Raw genomic sequence first — 24,012 nt, forward strand, 5'->3', positions numbered from 1 at the left:
GAAGCACTTCCGCAGTGTTTCAGTGACCCCGCACTGCTGTTTCTGAGAGGAGAAAGTTGGTTGGTCCGAGAGGGAAACACGTCGCTGTTCCGGAACAACCTTTAGCAGCTCCCCGACAGCATCTTCCAGCCTTCAGAGTAAGACATTTCAAATCTACGTTCACATTCGCTTTGCATTTATAATACTATAACGCCAGGGAACCACTTTCTCTGCCGTGTTCCTAACTCCTAAACCACGTTAAAAAGCGACGTTTTTTCGAAGCCACAACATAACGGCAAGCGTCTACACAGAGGAGACCGTCGCTGCTCTGTGCTTGCAAGGGCGAAAATACTGCAACAACGCGTACAGTCCATACTAAATAATACCACTGTAGCCACTGACGTTTCATTTCCCCCAGATAAAGTAAACAAAACTGACTCTAAAAATCTTAGAAATGATCTTAGGACACAACCAGAACCGGGTGGACGTGATCAAGGAAGTGCTGCTGGATTGTAATGTGACGCGTTGAATCATGACGGACCAAAGGGGCTGAGCACAGAGAGATGCACATAATCACTTCACCTTTTAATACAACACACCGTCTCCTTTGAGCAATAAACGCACACGCGAGTAAAGGTCGTCGAGACAGTCGTTTATTATTAACCCTGTTACTCGATAGTCAATGGGAGGAGAGAAAGAGAGGGAGAGATGGTTCATTTAAAAGCGCATGAACGCCAGATGAAAGCGCTCTTGAACAGAATGAGAGAATCGATCAGCTGACCTTCTGTCTTATTATTATTACTACTACCAATAAGCCTCAAATCCCGACTGGACTCAATGTTGCTGTTTTCTCCCATGACTTGAACTGGATTAGGTGGGGAGAAAAAAAAAACAGGATTATTGTTGTGATATTTAGCCGAACTGCATTTCATAGAGTTATGAGCACCGAGACTATGTCGCTTTACATTGAAGGTAAGAACGTTCATAAGTCCTAGTTTTGCTGTTTTATACTTACTCATTAAGTACTTTAAAGGTTGTATTGGTTCTCTGGATATAACTTAATTAATTAGATGATACCTACTGGTATCTAGTGATCAACTGGGTCTTACTGCACCATGTACAAGCTATCAGTTGAATTCTGATGAGAGGGAGAGCTGAATGGACCCCTCTGTCAATGCTGACTGATACACTGGGAAAGTTGCAGAAATGGAAGGGTTTATAGAGAGCATTTTGTAAACCCCAGACCTTTCCAGACTGTCCATTCCTCGCTTTGGTTTGGCTGTCAAGACCACAGGTTTGATTCTCTTGGCAGCTATTCATTTGGCCTGACAATGTCTGTAATTTAAAGAGATTTGACATTAAACACACATTACAGGGGATACTGACTTCTGTGACTGTATGCGGTCGCCGGCAGTGTTTCAATGTAGGGCGGTGGGGTCCAAAAGTATGAAGTCACATTGAAAATCCAAGATATGCAATCTAATTTAAACCTGGAAATAAATAAAAGGTTTTAGGATTTTGAAAATAATAACAAAACATTGCGGCATACACTGTTAAAAGTTTTGGGTTTAGTAAGATTCTTTAATGGTTTTTAAAGTTTCTTATGCTCACAAAGGCTGCATTTATATGTTCAAAAATACATTTAAAAACATACTACTGTGAAATGTTAGGCTATTTAAATCTATTTTAAAATGTAAATTATACCTGTGTTTTTGTGGAAACCATGATGCTTTTTTTCTGGAATCTTTGACTAATAGAAAGTGTAAAAGAACAGCATTTATTTGAAATATAATATTTTGTTTTAGATAGAAATAGAAGGCATTATAAACAATAAAATAGTAAAACAAACGCATATCTTTTTGAGGTGAAAGTTAAACGAGCAGACTAAATAAAGAAAAAATATAACTGCACACTCACTTATGCGCTGTTTATTAGTTGCCAACGTTTTGTCAAAAATGAGCTATTTCTACCTGAACTCACCCTTAAAGTTACTTTTGCTGGTGTAACCTAATTTCGTCAGGTTGATTCGGTAGTATAAAATGTTTTATTTTATTTAAATATTTTTGACTTGCATAAACCAATTAATTTAGATTTTTAGCACGTTTAGGTATTCTGACAATTTTGTTTTACAGTGTACCTTTACAAAATACCCCTAAGGTGTAATTGTGCTAGAAGTATTACATCACTCCATTTCCTTTCTTCTCAAATAGTAACATATTGAAGCACAAATCAATATTTCATGTCCTTTTATTTATTTAGTTGGTAAATAGCTGTGTAAGTGGAACAATGTACGGTCAGCCAGTCTTTAACGCAAAATAACCCTTGCTTTTATCCTGTTGGCAGACTGTACATTTTCACTGCCTTCTTTAACACTGGTTCCTCCAGAGGGACCATATCTATATTGTGAATCGCTGTGAATAACAGTGTCTGTTCAATAACTAAATAAATGACCAACAGCCCAATAAACTATAAATCAAAGTCAAGCCGCTGTTTAGTTTTATTTGTAGGTAGAAGGGAGCGTAATGCTGCTGTATTAGACAATTCTGAGAAAAACTGAATTCTGGGAAAAACTGAATTCTGAGAAAAACAGAAATGATTTCATTTTTAAAGTGCCAGCTGACACCGTCATTTACTGGATTTTAAGTGTCACATGCCAGGAAGCATGTTAGCAGATGAATAACTTTTGGCACACTGGCAGGAGAATGAAACAAATGGGTTCATACTGATGAAATGTGGTCGAGCAGGATTCAATCAGGTAGTCAGAGCTGTGGCGCACAAGGTAGCGCACTTGCTCGTGACATATAAGAGCTGTTGTCTTAAGCGAATATGAGTCTGAATCCTGTTACACTTATATCTCCCCTACTTTCCTTTCTTCCTCTATACCAAATAAATGGCCCACAAATAATAATAATAATAAAAAGGAATACAGTTAGACTTTTCCTCTTCCCCATACCTCAAGCTCAGCATCTACTATTGGATAAACCATATCAAACAGAATGTAGTTTAACCTCTCTGTTGTACCCACTCACTCAAGGGTAAAGGAGGGTGTTTGTGGTAGAACAAGGACGTCTGAGTCACACCTTACATTACAGCCAGTGTAAATGGGCAGATTTACAGCAAATTAACCCTGAGCCCAGTGGATGATGTGTGTGTTACACTCAGCAAACGTTCTTGATAACATATATGTGCTTTTGTGGCTTCTTGGATGGGAGTCTTTTGATTGTGTACCACAAGGCAGCGGCACAAATATTAATATTGCTTATCAGTCTCCTTATCACTGCAAGTAAGATTTATACAAATCAATTTGATTTAAAGCATTTTTTAAGGAACTGTATTTGAACACACCGACTCCATTCTTCATTGATACCACTGAAACAATCAAATAACAGTAAGGAAATTATGTAGGGACCTATATATTTCAGTTTCTTAGTCAATTTACATGTCTTCAAAACAGGTATTCAAGTAGCTTCAAGTATTTCGACATAAGACATTAGATCAAAAGGTTTTTAATGCTTATGAGAACCAGAAATTAAATCGATTTTGACCTGAAGTGATAGTTTGTTCATTGGCCTGCTGCAGATTGCTTGCAGGAAAATCACTAAACTGTCTTTTAGGAAGGTCAGGAGGTTTTTTCATTGTAAAGTTAATATGAGAACTTCAACATTAAGGTGTTTGGTTTTAATTGTAGGTCTGAGTAAAGAGTTACCAAGCAACAGCAACAAGATGGCTCAGTTTCAGGAAGTGATGCGACAGCAGCTGGAGAGCTCTATGCACGCTGAGCTGGAAAAACTCGTAGGCACAGCCAAAGGTGCAGAAGCTAAGGTGAGATACAAGCATTTTTAATTTTAAAGTAATTTTTCAAATTCAGCTAACTGATTTACCTTTTTATTACATGAATAATTTATGTACACTACCAGCCAAAAGTTTGGGGTCTTTAAAATGTTTTTGAAAATACAGTAAAAACAGTAATAATGTGAAATATTGTTACAATTTAAATTAACTATTTTCTATTTTAATATATTTTAAAATGTAACTTATTCCGGTGATGGCAAAGCTGAATTTGTAGCAGCCATTACACCAGTCTTCCGTGTGACATGATCCTTAAAGCTAATATGCTGATTTGGTGAAACATTTCAAAAGAAACATTTCTTACTGAGGAAACCATATATTTTCAGGATTCTTTGATGAATTGGCAGTTCAATATGACAGCATTTGTCCCTTTAAAAAAATCTTACTGACCTTAAACTGTTGAATGGTAGTTTAGGTGTGATCAGGAACATGTGATGGTTTCAGCATCATGCAAAAGTTTTTCATTACCAGAGGTGGACAGTAACTAAGTACATTTACTTGAGTACTGTACTTAAGTACACTTTTTGAGTATCTGTACTTTACTTGAGTATAATTTTTTCTGGAAACTTGCTACTTCAACTTCACTACATTTGACAGACAAATATCGTACTTTTTACTCCGCTACATTTATATCAAGGTCCCCAAGTAGAAAGTCATTATATGTAGCAGTTTTTCCAGTGTGTGCATTTATTCACTGAACCCTTTTTTCTGCGAAAATCCGGCCTGCGATCTGCCAGGACCTTCCAGTGTTGCCAAGTCTTACAGTATTTCTAAGTCTGCAGTTTTCCGCCTAGCTTTGAATGGATGTTTGGCTGATTTTTTTACGCAAATCTGGCAACCTCTGGACCTTCCCCACTAAACTAATGTTAACGTCTGCGCTACTGCACAGCTAAAAGTGCTCTAAAAAGGCAATATAGATAATAAAAGATGAAAAAGGCACATATTAGTGTGGTGTGATCATCTGTGTGCTCACCACATTGATTTTAAATAGACAACTGTATGTGATGCCTTACGTGCAGCGTCTCTTCAGTTCACACAGAGAGACGCGTTTCAGACGGCGCGCGTACACCGAGTTGATTCGCATTTCCTCATGTTTAAACAGACACATACACACAGAATTATGCCAATAGTACCCGTCTCGACGATCATTCTCGTAAACGCAGTCGGTTATGTTTTAAATTTGAATGTAAATAGCTGAGAAAGAAATCGGATGTGTATCATTATACTGGATCCGTGCAGGCGGATTTAAAGGGACAGCACCCTATAAATACTTGCTGCTGAATATGTCACTAATGTTAACAAAACAACAAAACGGCTATATGAAAATACTAAAGATTTGTTTTCTTTTCAATGTTTGCTTTGTTTGCCTAAAATGAACCATATCATAGCCTTCAATATCTCTTTTAAAAAGGACTTTGTAACTTTTAAACAAGTATTAAAATGAGTTAAGTGGAAATGGAAATATCGCAATATGCATATCGCAAGGGCATGCGATATCTGAATCATTTTAATAATAGGCTACGTAAATCAAAACGTTGCAAAAGGTCAAAGTTTTAGTTCGACGCATATAGCAGAGAATTGCTTGACGTTAAAAAGAGTTAAGTGTAATAAGTTGCAGAAAACAACTCTTTGCCGTCTCGTCTTGCTGTCTGACTCACCCCTGAAGCGCGCGCACAAGCCGCATCTCGCGCAGCGTCTCTTCAGTTCTGCCGCACACGTGCAAAGCGCGCGCGCACACACAGAGAGACGTGTTTCAGACGGCGCGCGAACACCGAGTTGATTCGTCTTTCGCATCTCCTCTTTGAACAGACACATACACACAGAATTATGTCAATAGTACCCGTCTCGACGATCATTCTCGTAAACGCAGTAATTTTTTTTGTTTGTATGTTCACATTGATGTTAAATTTCATTTTCTGATTTGTGACATTACTTTTTATGTAATGCTAAAACACTGCCGGTCACTTTCAGAAGTCAGAAATTTTCCAAGAAAGAATGTGAAACAAATTGGTTATATAATTTTCATTTTTAAATATTTTAAAATATAATTTAAATTGATTTTACACACTTTAAGCAATATCGTATCGCATATAGAATATCGCATTTTTTAACAAGGTATCGCATATCGCATTTTTCTTCAATATCGCACAGCCCTAAAAGAGAGTAGTATTTGGCTGGTTATGTGATCTCAACATGTCAGATCAGGAGGCAATCCTGCTCCATGTAAAACAAAACTGCTCTTATTAGACTGCTGTCGTGACTGGAATTTTCTAGGGTGAGTGTGCATCATTTTTAAAATCATTTTTCAAAAGTATAATTTCTTGATGTGTAGAACTTGTTAATGAGACGAACAATTACTGCCTGCACGTTTAATAAGAAATTGAAATCATAATTTATTCTTTATAGTCCCACAGTTTCAGTGCACATTAGAATGAAGAAGGGAGCAAAGATGAAAAACGAGAGGGACCCTCTTTAGGTGCCATCTGAGTGCAGCAGCTGATGAATGACGTGACAGTGTGACAGGAGAGATTTCATTGCACTGCTGAGCTGATGTTTAATTAGTCTCACCATGAGACTAGCTTCATCATGATGCATCTTCTCTCTTCAGCCCCAACCCACTTCCTTCTGTTCATCTTTTCCCCTTCTTTCATTTTCCTTTTTTCACTGAACGTCTCGGTTTTGAGTCAGTTTGAGCAGGTCAGATAGCAAAACTCTGAGCTGTCTGGCTATCCACCCCAGTGTTTCCTCAGCACCATATGGTAATAATCAGGCTTAGCCGTCATCACTGTGACACACACTGACCGCTTGTGTCCCTCCCTCTCCATTTCACACAGACTCCCGTGATCCCACCCTAACATGTACTGCCAAATTACATATTAAAACCCACACCCTGCTAGCTCAAATAAAGCATGATGTATAAGGAGATGTGGAGATATCGTCTGATTACAGTTTACATAGTTGCGCCACTTTTATGAAGACATCCACATGTATGCATACAAACTGTCACTCTGCAATTCACTGTAGCTGCCTTTTAAGTCGAGATGTCAAAAGCACCATTACTTCAGTCACACATCGATTCTAAAGTAACATTACCAGTCTGTCAAGTCAACTGTATCTGTACCGTTCCTGAATCATAGGTGGCTGATTTTGACCCTCACATTAATATTTGAATCAAATCAATTGAACTTTCTGGTCAAAATGCTTGATGACGTTACGTTAATGTCAAATGTCAAAATACCAGATCTGTGGATTAGGCAGTGAAATATATTCTAATAGACCTGTTGCTTTTTTATTATTGGAATATTAATATTAATCAAACAAAAAATATTGCTTGATTAATATTAACATTATTATTTATTTAATAAAATGTTACAATGTAAATGTAAATATGTTTAATACTGTTCAAAAGTTTGGGGTCTGTAATTGTTTATGAAAGGCTGCATTTATTTGAAGAAAAATACAGTAAAAACAGTAATATTATGAAATGTAATTACAACTTTTTTTTTTTTAATGTATATTTTGAAATATATTCCTTTGGCTGAATTTTCAGCAGCCATTACTCAAGATTCACTGTCATGATCCTTCAGATCTGTTCTGATTTGTATATTTATATTGATTATATTATATTGTTATAATATTTTTCAAAATAGTTTAAATGCATAAAGGTGTGTGTACATTAGCATAGTAGTTTTTGCTTTGGTATCGAGAATCAATCCATTTCACTGGCAACCCTAAATCTGTATTATTTGGCAAATGCATTTCGTTAAGTGCTACTTAATACTACTTAAGTGTTAACTGTTGCCTCACAAGCTTCTTTCCAGGTTTATTTATCAAAGTTACACTTTGATTAGAGTACAAAGCAATTGAACTTTAAATTCTCAGCAGGCACAAGGAGTTTTATGGATTTTCATCAAACAGGTTTTATTTTTAATGATGTGCTCAGTGAGAGGCCTGAGGACCCAGTGATCTTTCACAGCAGGGTGTTAATTATTTCAGAAGCCTTTAGGAGTTTTAATTGCCAGATTGTACAAAACAAGATTAGAAAGTTATGCTGGCAGGTTGTTTTTTTATGCTGACAAAATTGGGATTTTTTTTTATTTTTTTAAATAAGCTGACTAGAATCATAACAAATAACAGTGACTAAGTGGAGGAAGGTGACAGCCAATGCCCTTAAACGTTTTAAATCTAAAAAATCTAAGGAAAAAAATGTACAGGCAAATGTAAAAGTTTAAGTACTGATTGTTAAAAAAACCATATTGATTGACCGCTGTTACGAAAATATCTTGGATCGGCCTAGTGATGCATAATCTGCCAAAATATGTAGAGGTTGAGTTTAAATGGCTGAAAATTATTTGTTTCTCAGAAGGAGAAAACATGAAGGACCTTCCTCAATAATTCATTCATTTTTGCCTGCTCTCTTCCTCAGGTGTCTAAGAAGGACTTTGAAGGCTTTAGGAAGTTATTCCACCGATTTCTGCAGGTGAAGGGACCTTCAGTAGAGTGGTCAAAAATCAACAGGCCCCCTGAGGACTCGGTAAGATAAGCAAGTGATTGATCGCAACACAGGCCTTATTCTTGCACTCACTCATATTACACTCATATTATTAATTTGATTGTAGACCTACAGTATAAACTGAATCTATGCAGAGAAAGTAAAGCCTAATGTATCTATACACACTTCAAGCATTAAAACAGACAGACGGGCAGTACTCAGAGTCTCATGTGTGAGCATTAGTGTTGCCTCAGGCTCTGGGAATTAGCCAGCTGTGATTAAAAGCTATACCCACATTCCAGCATGAAATAATTTGCATGACATTCATACACTTTTACTTACATATCCAAAGTCTTTGGGTCCAGTTAAAATTACAGCCTGTAGACAGACCTAGTGTGAATGATTGTGTGTGTCCAAGGAAAATGATAAATAAAGCTTCGAAATTGATTCATCTGTGGGCAAGGGAGGGTGTAAGGATAACAAGCCATGAGCAAAAGTGTCTCCTAATTTGATTTGGCTGTGTGTGTGTGTGTTTCACATAAAGAATCCAGTGTCGGTCTGCTTTCCGCTGGGTCTGTAATGATTATGCAGTGTTCTCTAAGAGCCAGAAACCCACACGCAAGACTTTCAGCTCCATGAGGAACCACATGCAGGCTGTACTATGAAACTGCGTGTGAAATGTTTGATACCACAGTCTGCAGCATATATAGCCAGGTTATCTAAGCAGGATATTAAATGCCTTGCTCCAGAAATTCCTGTTTTAAGCTCACTTACAAGACAAGCACAGAAACCGATCTCCTTCCAACTCCTTCCAAACTTAACGAGAGATGTTTACAGATTTTTGTGTGTATGTATACATGTAAATTTTAGGATATTTGGAGAAGGTGAGGTTGTTACGTAGAAGAGAAATTCCTCCAGTTCTGCATAATGTACAGTAAATGCTGTAAAATGTCGGGTTTGGGATGTTGGGACTTTAGGGATGGGCTGTCTTTGCTTAAATAGCTTTCTCTCATTGTAACTTAAGGGTGTGTCATTGTGTGTTTGTCCTTATGAAACCGTCTTTGACAAAAAAAAAAAAAAAAAGAAGCTCATTCACCGTTAACATCTGCTGGGTGTATAAAAGGCTAACCAGTCCTCATCTGTTGCCACATAACGTCTGGATTCTGCAACGTCACACCTTATGTTTGCTGTAATAATGACCAGTGTTGTCCCAGTAGATATATTGTACCCAAGATAAGGGGCTGATTGACTTGTTTGTGGTTAAAAAAAAAAAGGTAATTATTGGAACTTTTACCCAGAACTTTTTACTCAGATTTTATGTCGAGTTCATCATGAGATTTCACATTCTTTCTCTCCCACCGAAGCCCACATCAGAAACCTAATTAGCTCAGCTGTTTTTTTCCAGAATTTTTAAAGGTGTGCATTTATTTGTTTTTATAGATTGTATATAGAATGTAAACTGTTTTAATATAGAACGTGTTTTTACATTAGCGTCAGAAAAATACATAGATTTTTATATTATCTGCTGGGTATATAAAAGGCTAACCAGTCCTCATCTGTTGCCACATAACGTCTGGATTCTGCAACGTCACACCTTATGTTTGCTGTAATAATGACCAGTGTTGTCCCAGTAGATATATTGTACCCAAGATAAGTGGCTGATTGACTTGTTTGTGGTAAAAAAAAAAAAGGAAATTATTTGAACTTTTACCCAGAACTTTTTACCCAGATTTTATGTCGAGTTCATCATGAGATTTCACATTCTTTCTCTCCCACCAAAGCCCACATCAGAAACCTAATTAGCTCAGCTGTTTTTTTCCAGAATTTTTAAAGGTGTGCATTTATTTGTTTTTATAGATTGTATATAGAATGTAAACTGTTTTAATATAGAATGTGTTTTTACATTAGCGTCAGAAAAATACACAGATTTTTATATTATCCAATATTTACTTTTTAAAAATGTACAACTAATTTATTATGATTGCAATTTTCAGTAATATATAATGTAACTCAGTAATAGCTATAAATTCTAAATTATGTATATTTAAAAACATTAATTAATTTGCTTATAGTTCAGCAGAATTAGTAACAACTGTGTTCAATCACAAGAAAAAGTTTCTATTTGTAAGACATAAAAACACATTATCGATGAAGGTATGTATTGACAATGCTGGACTGGCCCCAGGCCATCATTATTGTTGAGCACTATGTGTTGGAAAAGGATTCCTATATAAAAAGTGTTTCATAATTAGCATGCATCTGTAGGAAGCATTCCAAAGGGAAATGTTGTCCTTCCTATTTGAATGAATCTAGTTCAAGACTTCTCACCTCACCACAGTGAATACTCCAGAATCCAAATAGAAAAAAACGCACTGCTCACCGATTGATGTTCTCAAGGTAATTCTCAGCTTTAATGCCTTGTATTACCTCTATGAACCTTTAAATACTGCCATCAGCCTCTCTTTCTGTAAGATGAAGAAGCTCTTCTAATGTGCTTACGATGCAAACAGACTGGGAATTGTGGCTTTCTGACTGAGCTAAGCTGAAATTCTGGTCTTGTGACACTGTGGGATCTTTGAGGGGTTTTATTTATGCGGTGTGTGTGATTATGAATGTGTGAAGAGGTTTGAGCAACTGGAATGTGGCTGAATATATGTTTCAACAATCTGATTCAACCTGTAAAACAAGTTTAAAATATTGGAGTCCTGCTTTTGGTTTGAAGCTCAGATCTCAAATACTTTCTTTCTTTTCTTTACCAGCAGTTAGGAAATCCCTGTCGTTCTCTGGATGACTGGTTAGTTAATTCAGTCAGCCATGTTTCATTTAGGGCCTCAGGGGAAGTGGTGTCATGGTGCTTTGGAACTGGGCTCATGTTTAGTCAAATGCCTTTCATTGCCACAATAATGCCACCTAAACTGCATTGCAACTATTCAATCAAAGGCACTAAAAATAGATTGTGTGTATTCACCTAGAAACATTTTGGGTCTCAAAAGCAATGGAAAAAGGATTGCTGCTTTATTTGACGCACACACAATATAAGCGACAGTACACAAAGAAACAAGGAACTATAGACACTTGAAAAGACTGAACTCACACCACCACCACCACTACAACAACACCTGATCAGAGATTAAAGACACGGGGCATGAACAAACAAGTTTCGATCTAAATTGTAAATCTATTCATATGTATATTAACACACTGAATAAATTACTACAGTTTACACAAGAATAACTGCATGCATGATTTACACAGAAATTTGTTCTGCGTATATTTTATGAAAAAGGCTCATAGACAATGAGGTGAACAACATGCAGGAGAACACATAGTAAATGTAGGATTGATAAATTGATAGAACTTTTTAGCAAACACTTTTCTCAGAAAATGTAAGAAACAATAAACTGAAGGAGTCACGCAATACAAGTAATGTTACCGTACCAAATTTGTGCAAGCAAGTATATAGTATTACAGCCCTAGTGCAAAAAGGTTAGTTTGAGTGATCCTGAGTGAAAAAGTTATCAGATGTTCAGATTGTATCAACATAAGAGACTGACAGAGATGTTTCACCACTACACACTATTGTTACACACTCTCTCTGTAATGCTACTGAATCACATTTAACACAGTCACATATATCATTGCTATTACTGATTGATTTTCAGTCAGAGTATTAATGGATGACATTATGAATGTGCGTGTCTGTTTGTTTGTAGGCCATAAAATTGCAGTCAATATAGAGAAGATATTTTTCAGGGTTATTTTTAATTCCAAGGTTGACTGATGACCTAGTTTCACTGCACAGTAGACTGGAACTGGGTCCATCAAAACAACAAACAAAATTACAAAACAGTAATTGGTTTTCTCTGAAATGCATTGGATTAACATGTAAAAATACCATGGTATATGAATATGGTAATAATTACATACCACGTTATTGCCATCTGGCACCATGGTCTGTGTGGTGAATGTCATATAACATTCTTTGATAAAGTCAAGGAATCAACTCTACCTGTCATTCTACAATAATGTGGCTGAATTTACATGAAAAGACTGTCCCAACAGTTTGTGGAGGAATCATTTAGGGATTGAAAATACATTTAAAAAGATTTTCTCTTTGAAACGGCTGAGAGAACTGCTGCCTCTCCGGCTGTTGTTTGCTCCAAGTGATGAGCAGCCCTGGGATTTTAGCCACCAACCTCTGCTGGCAGCCTCAATGTTTGAGCACTGTAAACCACAAGTATGTATACAATATAAGACAAATCAACATGAAAATACTCCTGTTTTTCTTTCATCTGATCACTGAGACTGCATATGGCTGTATCTGAGCACCTGATGACCAGGAATCTACAGATGCTTTTCACTTTTTTAACGGCAGATTTCTATGGAATGGAATTCAGTTCTGTGGTCACAGATTCTGACCTGAAGAATATATTCTTTTGTTACAATTTTACGCCAAACCAGTTAAGCACAAACTCTCCCCACAGTTTATTTCATTGGTCAACTCAATCACTTACCTGTTAAGAAATGTTCAGATTTCATGGATCCAGTTCAGAGTTCTGATATATCATGGATAGAGGCGATCATGACAAACAGTAATGCTATTATCAGGATGTGCTACACCAAGATTAGGGTTTATCTTAGGGTTAGGGGTTAGTATTTGTTTCAGTGTTTTGTAGGCGGTCAGCACTGTGATTGACATGACCAGTGAAATCTTCAGAACTGACTGCACTTTGGTTTGTGCTTCACGGGGTTGGGGGGAAAATCATGCTTTCTTTTCATCTTTACCCCCCCTCTTACATAGACACATCTGTCTTGACTTCCTTCTCTCACACACTAATTTCTCTCTTTCTCCCTGACAAACATTGACCTTGGTTACATCATGTTCTCCATCTGTCTGTGTGTTTGTCATGGAAATGCTGTGTGTGATTGAGATATTATGTTTTTAGTCCTTTTCTTTTTTCATGTTTGTGCTTATCTGTCGTAATATCATAAAGTGGGGCATTGTGCTTTGAATTTTAGTGCAAATGTGTGGTGATGTTTTATTGGTATCTGACTCATCAGTTATGTCTCGTGGTGGTGCCCCATCGGCCTCATGGGAAACGAGGAATGAAGTAAAGGGAAGGATCTTTTCTTTCAGAAACGCATCCATCGTCTCTCTCTTCTCGTCTTTCTGTCTCCCACCCACTGGTACTATTGATCCAGCAGTTGGGCTGTTTATTCGATTAAACATGGTCCTTTTTTCTGCCTCTATGAGAAATGTTGTGCTTGCACAATGTGTGTTGTGGTTGTTTGGTGTATTTGAAAATGATCCTAGTGATTCTGGAAGATTGATTGCAGACACAATCATAACAGTGCACTAACCTCAACGTTTGACTTCTGACCCCTTAGTCAGATTTTTTTGTAGAAGAAGAATCCAATGAGACACACACACACTCACACGCACACCAATAGCAACAGCATCTGGATGAAATTTAGAGACTTCATTGTCACTGGATGGATAATTTATGAACTCCAGTATAATATAATCCAGAACTCCTTATAAGATAATATAAACTTCCAGATGGTGAAAAAAATGTAAGCATGTCCTGACTCACAGTTGTTTGTCTTTCTTGTCTTTGTTTCAGATCCAGCCATATGATAAGATTAAGGCAAAGGGTCTACCGCACTACATAGCAGACAGTCTGAATAAGCTGGTGGTGGTGAAGCTGAATGGAGGTCTGGGAACCAGCATGGGCTGCAAAGGGCCCAAGAGCCTTATTAGTGTCCGTAATGAGAACACTTTCCTGGATCTAACCGTCCAACAGATTGAGGTTTGTCATATGACCGTATAGTTTCACACATGGAGGTCTATAATATTTTCCTGTTAATCTCAATGACAGTTGTTTAGCGGGGGCTAAAATGGCCATGCTAATTAGCCAAACACTGCCACTTTGGTTGGAACAAGTTTGTTTGTTGCCACAAAATAGAAAATTTCCTTCCTACATAATTTGCATCATGTAATCCACATTTGATTTAAAAATAAACCACTAAAATTCTGTTTTTTTTTTCATTGCACATTTTGCAAGATAATATATTTCTAATATTCTTCAGGTGTTTTTTATCTGTAGGGAATGCACATTCAATTATTGTCTCTTTTAAATGCATCTCAAATAAGAGAGCTTCTCAGATTTGAACCCAAAGAAATATAAATCACTCCAGCTGGGAAAAACACAGCAGCTGTCTGAGAGATTTGAAAGCGAGCAAATAGACCTCCACCCATAGGTCTTTAATCACAAACATATGTTCCTCTCTCTTTCCCTTCTCTTGCTCTCCTCACAGCTGTACAACACAGGCACATTCCTTCATTTATACAGAGCGATCATTTTAAACCAGCAGCAACAGGCTCTGTGCTGGTTATTTTTCTCGGTGCCATGAACAGAAAGATAGGTAGTGAGCATGAAAGAGAACTTGGGTTGAAACTGAAACAGAGAGGGCTGTGTTCTGGGCAAGATGGAAAAAAATATAAGAGCCGAATACTGAGCCCTGTGGGATGCCTTCACTGAAGAACACTCAACTCAGTGTCTCTACGACAGACCGTTTACCTGCCTCATGTCATCAGATATCCCACTCACTGAATAAGGCCCATTAGTACATGTAAATGGGTAATCTGTCCTTCTCTCTCAGAAATACAGGCTGTCGTTTCTATAGTTGGCAGGCCTTTAGCAAGCCCTTAGGCCAGCTTATACCATTTGGCTTCTCTTTAGGTTAAGATTTATGGCAAACATTCATTAAAAGAAACTGACCTAAAATGTGTCATCCAGCAGTTTCTGAAAGAGGATGATGCATACTCATACCTCGTGGGGAAGTCGTGGCCTAATGGTTAGAGAGTCGGACTCGTAACCCAAATGTTGCGGGTTCGAGTCTCGTACCGGCAGGGATTGTAGGTGGGGGGAGTGAATGTACAGCGCTCTCTCCCACCTTCAATACCACGACTGAGGTGCCCTTGAGCAAGGCACCGAACCCCCAACTGCTCCCCGGGCGCCGCAGCAAAAAAAAATGGCTGCCCACTGCTCCGGGTGTGCACTTTGGATGGGATAAATGCAGAGCACTAATTCCGAGTATGGGTCACCATACTTGGCCACGTGTCACGTCACTTTAATCATTTTTGTAAGAACTTTGTAGTTAAAGTATCATTAACCATTAACACAGGGAAATTAAATGTATTTATGGGTAATTCTTCAATTACAGAAGTTTTTTGTACCTCAGTATGACTGTAAAAAAAAATATTATATTCTAAGCATTTGCATTAGTTTGGAAATTACTAATCAAAGAATTACTGCAGAAACTGGTGACCAGTGTGTTTGATCCACTGGTGTTAAACTTTGATCCAAAATTACACACCATTTTTTTTACTTTAAGTGTTTACTGCAGTACTGTTGACACCTTGCCAATTCACCTAATAATTATGTTCTGATTAATTATTGACCATGTTCATCACACCAGAGTAACTGCAGAGATTAGATAGGAGAGGTGTCTATATCCACTGGAGACCATGTTTTATCAGCTTGGCTCTTGTGTTAAAGATCTCACGTTTACAGCGTTGTTGTCTAAACACTAAATTTTGTTATTTAGGATTATCAAGAGTTCATTCTCCCAGATTAAATGGAATGTGCTGCAGAATGTAATAAACCTGCCAAAGTATCAGTATTAATGAGAAACATTGTGGGCATTGTTAACTTGTTTAGAATGTTAATAGATAAAACATGAGTTAACTTGCTTGATAATGTTTTTAGTAAGTAATTTTTCTCTTTGGTCTTTGTAGCACTTGAATAAAACATATAATGCTGATGTTCCACTGGTGCTCATGAACTCTTTCAATACGGATGAAGACACTAAGAAGATCCTACAAAAATACACTCACCACAGAGTCAAGATACACACGTTCAACCAGAGCAGGTATTAACCCACACATTCATACACGCATTTACCTGACATGAAATAGACTTACATTTATTTTCAAATTAAGCTAGTTATAATTAATAAGCCTAAACTAAAATCATGCATTTTTTAAAATAAAATAGATATGCAATTTATAGGTCATTATTTATTCCAGTTTTTTAAAGATTTATCTGACTTCTCAATGTAAGTATTCTGAGTATAGTTAAATAAACACACAAACCACAGATATATACATAGGAATAATGTAACATTTATGTAATTTGAGTATAATAGATCACTCAGTTGATGACGCATCGCATAAGCACATACATCTAAACAAAGAGATTGTAATTCAGGGTTTTGGCACAGACAGTGCAGGATGAAAATAAATTGGATTTCTTCACCTCCATAATGTGACCCTTAGCCTGCAAACACTTAAAAAGCTTGTTTAAAAAACAAGTTAAAGATTGATGAGGATTCTAAGCGATAATGGGGATATGTTAATATTTTATGGACTTGTCAGAGCAGAAATTTATCTCAAAGCTAACAACAGACGGTCGTGGGATATGGTTACACAGAATACAGCACTAAAAGACAGCACATTTAGTCCCGGTTAAAGCTGAAGCTTGTGCAAGAGACTATGTGATGAAAGGACGAGGAGGAGGATGAAGACTACATAGAATGTCAGATGTTGTCCCTGGCTTCATTTGACCTGAATAAGCTTGAAATGCAAGAGCGAGAGAAGATTTTAGAGCCTCTCTGAAAGCACATTTGCATACGCAGTGTATTTTTCATGCCCATATAAACAAAGCTTGAAATGTTTTTTTCTTTCTGTAAAGAGGAAACACTTTACGACACTTTGTGTTTAGCCGCTTTTCCACCGTAATTACCTGGAACAATTTGTCTTCTGAATTTTTTCCCCCAAACCTGTTGCTGTCTGCGTTTCCATCGCGGTCTAAAGTACCGAGAAGATTAGGCATATAGTCTGGTGAGGTAGGTCTGCGCGCGTTTCTCAATACCAAGTACGGAACTTTATTTAGATCCTGGTTCCTGCGGCGAAAACACACCGGGTGCTTCTCAAACAGAAAGCTGCATCCTACCAAGGCTGCGTCTTTCCTAGTTCAGTCCTTCAGAGTCTTGTAGGCTAGAGTCCTCCTCGGCATTAAATGCTAGAATGAGACAGTCTAGTAAGTGCGCGTGGCTACTTCACATATGTTCCTCACCGTCACGGCACAAAAACACTAATAAAACGTAGTTTTCGAAAAATATTTTAATATTGTAATACTTTGTATTACAAATCTTTATATTATTTTGCTTTCTATTAATGCTATACAATGAATCACAGTCGTCTAGTCTCCCCGTGGCTTACATTATTGGACGTTTAGTGTTTAGTAAGTAATTTACACCAAAACAAAAGATAACATCTATCCTTTCATGTCCGAGAACATTATTTTTGTCTTGCATTTCATAATAAATTCAGATAAGCTCAGTACTGAATAGTTTTTCGTCAGTTTATTTTCATGAAATGGAATGGGTACAAAGGATTGTGGGTGATTGAAAGTCGCGGAGGATACATCCCATGCATCCTTCAAATTCAGCTGAATGAACTACGCGAAACGAAGGCTGCCTTCCAAGGATCCTTCTGATTGAAATGGCCTTCAGCGACGTTTGATGGCATGGCAGCCGAGATATGCAGCCTTCGTAGGATGCAGCCTTCCATTTGAGAAGCACCCACCGAGTACTGGCCCAAAGTCCCTAGTTCCTGGGGAAAGTTCCTGCGGTGGAAACGGGGCTTTTGTTTGCATCTATTTTATCTATCCATTTTAGCTTTTTTTCTGATCATTCTGATTTTTAAGAATGCAGCTGAAACAAGACTTTGGCCAATATGATAGTGATAATTTTTTATTTGACAGACTATTGTTATTTTAGTATTATTTATATGCTACTCTTGTATTTATTATTAACTTCAATTAGCTTTGATTTTTATATTCTGAGTTTTCATTTTACATTTATTTACTACTTCATTTTACTTTATCATCTAATATTTATATTTAATTTCATTTGCTGAAGACTTTCTCTCCTCTGAATTTTCCAGGTATCCACGGATAAATAAGGAGTCATTGTTGCCAGTCGCTAAGGACATGGCTATGACAGGAGAGAATGCAGATGTGTGGTATCCTCCTGGTCATGGTGACATTTACGCCAGCTTTTATAACTCCGGTCTGTTGGAGCGGCTCATCGCTGAAGGAAAGGAGTACATTTTTGTCTCCAACATCGATAACCTGGGTGCAACGGTAGACCTGTATATACTGAACCACCTGGTGAGCCAGCCGAACGGCAAACGCTGTGAGTTCATCATGGAGGTCACAGACAAGACCAGAGCAGATGTGAAGGTGAGAGAATATTATTTGTGTAGAGAAGCACCCACCGAGTACTGGCCCAAAGTCCCTAGTTCCTGGGGAAAGTTCCTGCGGTGGAAACGGGGCTTTTGTTTGCATCTATTTTATCTATCCATTTTAGCTTTTTTTCTGATCATTCTGATTTTTAAGAATGCAGCTGAAACAAGACTTTGGCCAATATGATAGTGATAATTTTTTATTTGACAGACTATTGTTATTTTAGTATTATTTATATGCTACTCTTGTATTTATTATTAACTTCAATTAGCTTTGATTTTTATATTCTGAGTTTTCATTTTACATTTATTTACTACTTCATTTTACTTTATCATCTAATATTTATATTTAATTTCATTTGCTGAAGACTTTCTCTCCTCTGAATTTTCCAGGTATCCACGGATAAATAAGGAGTCATTGTTGCCAGTCGCTAAGGACATGGCTATGACAGGAGAGAATGCAGATGTGTGGTATCCTCCTGGTCATGGTGACATTTACGCCAGCTTTTATAACTCCGGTCTGTTGGAGCGGCTCATCGCTGAAGGAAAGGAGTACATTTTTGTCTCCAACATCGATAACCTGGGTGCAACGGTAGACCTGTATATACTGAACCACCTGGTGAGCCAGCCGAACGGCAAACGCTGTGAGTTCATCATGGAGGTCACAGACAAGACCAGAGCAGATGTGAAGGTGAGAGAATATTATTTGTGTAGCATATTGTACAGTAGTCCAAAACATATAAGAGGAATATGAGGAATAATAATTTCAACCGAACAACCATTGTAGCCAAGTGTATTTTAAATGCTTAAGAACAGTAAAAATCATGTTAAATATAATATAAATTTTACATAAAATAATAAAGGCATGCTCTATTTTTGCTACTTAAGTTTAAATCAGTGATAGTAGCAGACTCTGGACCAAAGCACTGGGACAAGAAATTCTCAGAAAAGATCATGTCTTTTCTTTTAGTCCAAATTCAGTAATTTGCATTTATGTCCATAAAGATCATTCGATGACTTGGGTAAATAGATTTGTTCATGCGCATAAATAAATTAAGTGTATTTGTAGAGAATGAGGCTTATGTTTGTATGCATTGTCATTGAACTTTGTGTTGTCCAGGGAGGTACGCTCATTCAGTATGATGGTAAGCTTCGGTTACTGGAAATTGCCCAGGTTCCCAAAGCTCATGTAGATGAATTCAAATCAGTGACCAAGTTTAAGATCTTCAACACCAACAACCTATGGATCTCCCTGTCTGCTATAAAGAGACTACAAGAACAGAACGCCATGGACATGGAAATCATAGTCAACCCTAAGGTAGGGAAACTAAAAGCTTGCAGAAACCACAGCTTGGGTGTTGCCTTTTAAGATGCATCAAAGTATTGCAGTCAAATGAACCTGACTTTATACAGTTTCCTTGAAAAAGATTAGCCAGCTAGTCATTCGGGGAACCAGACATTTGATTTTCTTCATTTCTTGTTTTAATTTCCCTTCTTAAATCTTCGTTTCCCCCAACAGTCAAGCTTTATTTTACTGTAAAGCACTATTTATAGCTGTGCACTAGAAATCTAGGTTTTATTCCTTTGGCCGCCGCCGCCTTTACGCTATCACTTCTAAAGCCTTAGTTGAGACCCCTATTCATTCATCAGGCCATGTGGGACCCTGTAACACTGCGCTTCAGCAGTCTCATTTGTGGATTGTTCACTTCTGAATCAAACCCACTTAGAAAAGTCTCTAAACAAGCACTATAAGAAGCTGATGTTGAGACTGTGTTTGAGTGTCCTTTTTATACCAGACCCAATAGCTCATTTGAGTAGAGATCATTTGGGGTCTAGTTCAAGGCTTGTGTGATCAGAGAGTTTGATGGAGAGCTTAACAACTGACAAAAAAGTACTTTTATAAACAATTTCTGTTGGGTTTTCTGTTCTCAGTCCATCACAGGAGACTAAAGAAATGAAAGGTAACCATAAGATGAAGGTGTGTGTGTGTGTGTGTGAGAGACAGTTAGTTCAAAATTCTCAGAAGTGGGACAAAAAAGCTCCCTGTGAGAACATTCAGGGACTCCTCAGTTGGATATATAAAATAAAATGATTTGTCTTATTCTAGCACTGTACCCAAACCAAACACAATACAGCGTTTTCAGTTTCCAAATGACAAGTAATTTGTCTGTCTACACATGAGTAAACTGTCTACACAGTATAAAAATGCAAAGGGTTTAGTGTGGAATAATTATAATACGCATTATATAAAACCAATATGTTTTTCTATGGTATGTCCAATAGTTCTATGGTATGTCCTCATTTAGATAGCCAAGTAAGTGTGTGTGTGTGTGTGTGTAGAGTAGTACACAGTTCAGCAGAGCTCCATATTGTAGCACCATTTCTTCCCCTAAGGCCCAGGCTCTCATCCAGCAAGACATATTAAGCTGAAATTTGAGTTTGTTCTAGATTTCTTCACATCCAATCCCTCCCGCTCCGGTTCCTGTCAACCTTATACTTTTTCTGCCTGACACCAAAACCAACTATACAGTGCTTTCAGTGATGCCTCACACTTCCTCACCGATACTTAACATCAATTATTGTGCTTCATAGAACAATTATACATGGCTTCTTGACAGATAACATAAATATGGATTTAAAGTCAGCATGAAATGAAAATTCACCCTTCCTATTTTCTAAATGCATGTTATGGATCTTATCGTGAGCGATCATTCCATATGCTTATTTTTTTTCTTTTTAAATTTTTTTTTTTCATCAAAATGTCATAACTCAATCTTCCAGTGAAATGACAAACTTCTCTCTGGTGACACATGCCAGACTTACAACTAACTGCAAATTCACATTCAGATCTGCCTGCATCCAATCAACAGCCCATGAATAGAACCAAATCCCATCCTACATTTTCTTTTTCAATAATCTGTTTCAATTGGATGTACATAACAATTCAGAAGAAAAGATCTGTTCCATCTAGTTTCCATTTCATTTTAGGCATAATTTTATATACAGTGGGGTATATAAAAGCCTGAGACTGTACTAAAAATGTTACTTTGATATAAATATGTTTTGAGATTTTGAGACTTGTAATATCACTGTGTGAAGTACAAATATTCCATATAATTTGTCCATATAGTTGCTAGAAAACTGTTGTTTAAAATCATTTTCTCCCTCTCTCTCAGACTCTAGATGGGGATCTGAATGTCATTCAGCTGGAGACCGCAGTGGGTGCTGCCATCAAGTGCTTTGATAACGCCTTGGGCATCAACGTGCCTCGCAGCCGCTTCCTGCCTGTCAAAACCACATCTGACCTCCTACTGGTTATGTCCAACCTGTACAGCCTGGAGGCAGGGTCTCTGACCATGAGCGAGAGGCGCGAGTTTCCCACAACTCCTCATGTCAAACTGGGCAGCTCCTTCACCAAGGTACCGCACCTAATGAAGCATTCACAACAAATGATCCATTCAAATCACATGGTGTTTCTCTCACGCTGCACAGTGTGTAGGCATGATCTCACTAGTGTTTCAAGACAACCAAATCTGCCAGCCAGAAACCCACTAAGATTTGAAAATAAGGACATCCTCATGAATAATATACAGTCTAATACTTATGAAGCCTTGATCCAGTTTCCTTTTGTCCTTCAGGTTCAGGAATATCTCACACGATTCGAGAGCATTCCAGACATGCTAGAGCTGGATCACTTGACGGTGTCTGGTGACGTGACCTTCGGAAAGCACGTCTCTCTAAAGGTAAGAGCAAGGAACAAATTTTAAAAAATGATTCCGCAAATAGACGTTTTTGCTGGGTGTTGTACAGTCTGATTATTCCTCTGTCTTGGCAGGGAACGGTCATCATCATAGCCAACCATGGAGACCGCATCGACATTCCAGCCGGCTCTATGTTGGAAAATAAAATCGTGTCCGGAAACCTTCGGATCCTGGATCACTGACGCCTTTGTGTCGTGTGACCTGGATGCAGAATCACATGACTGACCAACACCTATCACCGTCCTCATCATCATAACCAATCACGGAGACACAATCGACATTCCGGCCAGATCCATGAAGGAAAGTTAAAGTGTCTGGGAACTTGTGGATCCTAGAGCACTCTGTGTCATGTGACCTGGATGCCAAATCACATGACCGACCCAAACCTGCCTCTCTCAGAGCCTTCATTAGTGGTGCTGATCACAGCACACAGCACCACAAACACCATAAAATTTCCAATCCATTCCAGAGACATTTATTTTTGTAGTAGTTTGTGTGTTTTAGTTTCCTGTCATTTAGTGGTCCTCAAATGTTATGTACGTTACACAAATCTCATCGTTGTGTTTTGTTTCCGTTTTTTACTCTGAGAATGCAGTATTTCTCTTGTTGTATCTATGGGTTCATAAACTGACCCTTCGGGGTCAGTGTCCTCTACTCGCTCAAAAATGTGACAGAAAGAGTGCAAAGCAATAAGTGTTCTGCAACAGTGAAGGCTGATGGTTCTGTCTTTGTGTTCTAGAACCTGGTCTAGATCCTGAAAGTTCTGTGGAACTAAATAAAGTGCAATATGGAACAGAACAATAGCAGAAGTTCACTGTAAATTTAACACTCCTGCTTGTTATCTACAGTAGGAAAAAGAAAGCGAGGGAACAAGTATGTGCACAAGGAAGGGAAAGAAAGTAAAAAGAGCGTCTACTATTTCAGCAGTGTATGAAGGCTGTATACAAGGTCTTCCAGACTCCCTGGAGGCTGGAGGTTATTGTGTTCCACTGGTCTGTTAATGTGAAAGCAGCCAAGCATTAAACTCACTGTTAATGACCTGCACACACACACACATTGGTGATTTAAGATCAAAGAGGTCCAGAGATTGTTGTCACAGCCTGACAATCAGCTCCTGCTCTGACAAAATGTGAATTTAGGCAACATTATAATGTATAGTAATGAAAAATTGGTATTTATTTGAAGATTTGCTAAAGATTCCATGTAACAGTGTTATTCATTTACTGGTGTTTTTAAAGATTAACTTTTAAGTAAGCATTAGATAACGGCAGTAATTTAAATGTAAAAAAATAAGGAAATGAGCATGCACAATTAAATATCCAACATTGTACAATACCAGTTAATTAAGAATCTGTAATATTCATCTGTGTTATCAGCATTCTTGATGGATCCTCTACTCCAGACTACAGTGTGCTGGAATGAAAACAGTTCCTGTCACATATCCTTTTCTTATTTTCCATCGTAACGGAACCACATAGGGATGAAATTTTTTTTTGGTGAACACTGTGTAATAGTGTCACAAGATGAACTCATTAGAAGCAAAAACAGGAAATAGGTCTGACACATCCTCCTCCGATGTGATGATGACAACAGCTGCTTTCCAGAGTCTGGTGGTAGTT

At 37.7% G+C, this 24,012-nt stretch overlaps 1 protein-coding gene across 2 annotated transcripts; it reads left to right on the forward strand.

Moving 5' to 3' along the window:
- On the forward strand, positions 1-23,718 carry LOC107744672 (UTP--glucose-1-phosphate uridylyltransferase-like). Of its 2 annotated transcripts, none has more exons than XM_016558480.1 (10): positions 1-137; positions 3,668-3,801; positions 8,255-8,362; positions 13,945-14,130; positions 16,122-16,255; positions 18,333-18,630; positions 19,753-19,950; positions 21,809-22,051; positions 22,271-22,375; positions 22,468-23,717. In XM_016558480.1, exons 2-10 carry the CDS (start codon positions 3,703-3,705, stop codon positions 22,573-22,575), a joined length of 1,479 nt encoding a protein of 492 aa, XP_016413966.1. In that variant the 5' UTR covers positions 1-137; positions 3,668-3,702; the 3' UTR covers positions 22,576-23,717. The 2 variants fall into 2 exon arrangements, with proteins under 2 accessions (XP_016413966.1, XP_016413957.1); XM_016558471.1 differs by lacking the exon at positions 1-137 and adding an exon at positions 518-951 and having other exon boundaries at positions 22,468-23,718.
- The last annotated feature ends 294 nt before the right edge of the window (positions 23,719-24,012 follow it).

Source organism: Sinocyclocheilus rhinocerous, unplaced genomic scaffold (genome assembly GCF_001515625.1).
Source record: "Sinocyclocheilus rhinocerous isolate Xijiao unplaced genomic scaffold, SAMN03320098_v1.1 scaffold851, whole genome shotgun sequence".
NCBI lineage: Eukaryota > Metazoa > Chordata > Actinopteri > Cypriniformes > Cyprinidae > Sinocyclocheilus > Sinocyclocheilus rhinocerous.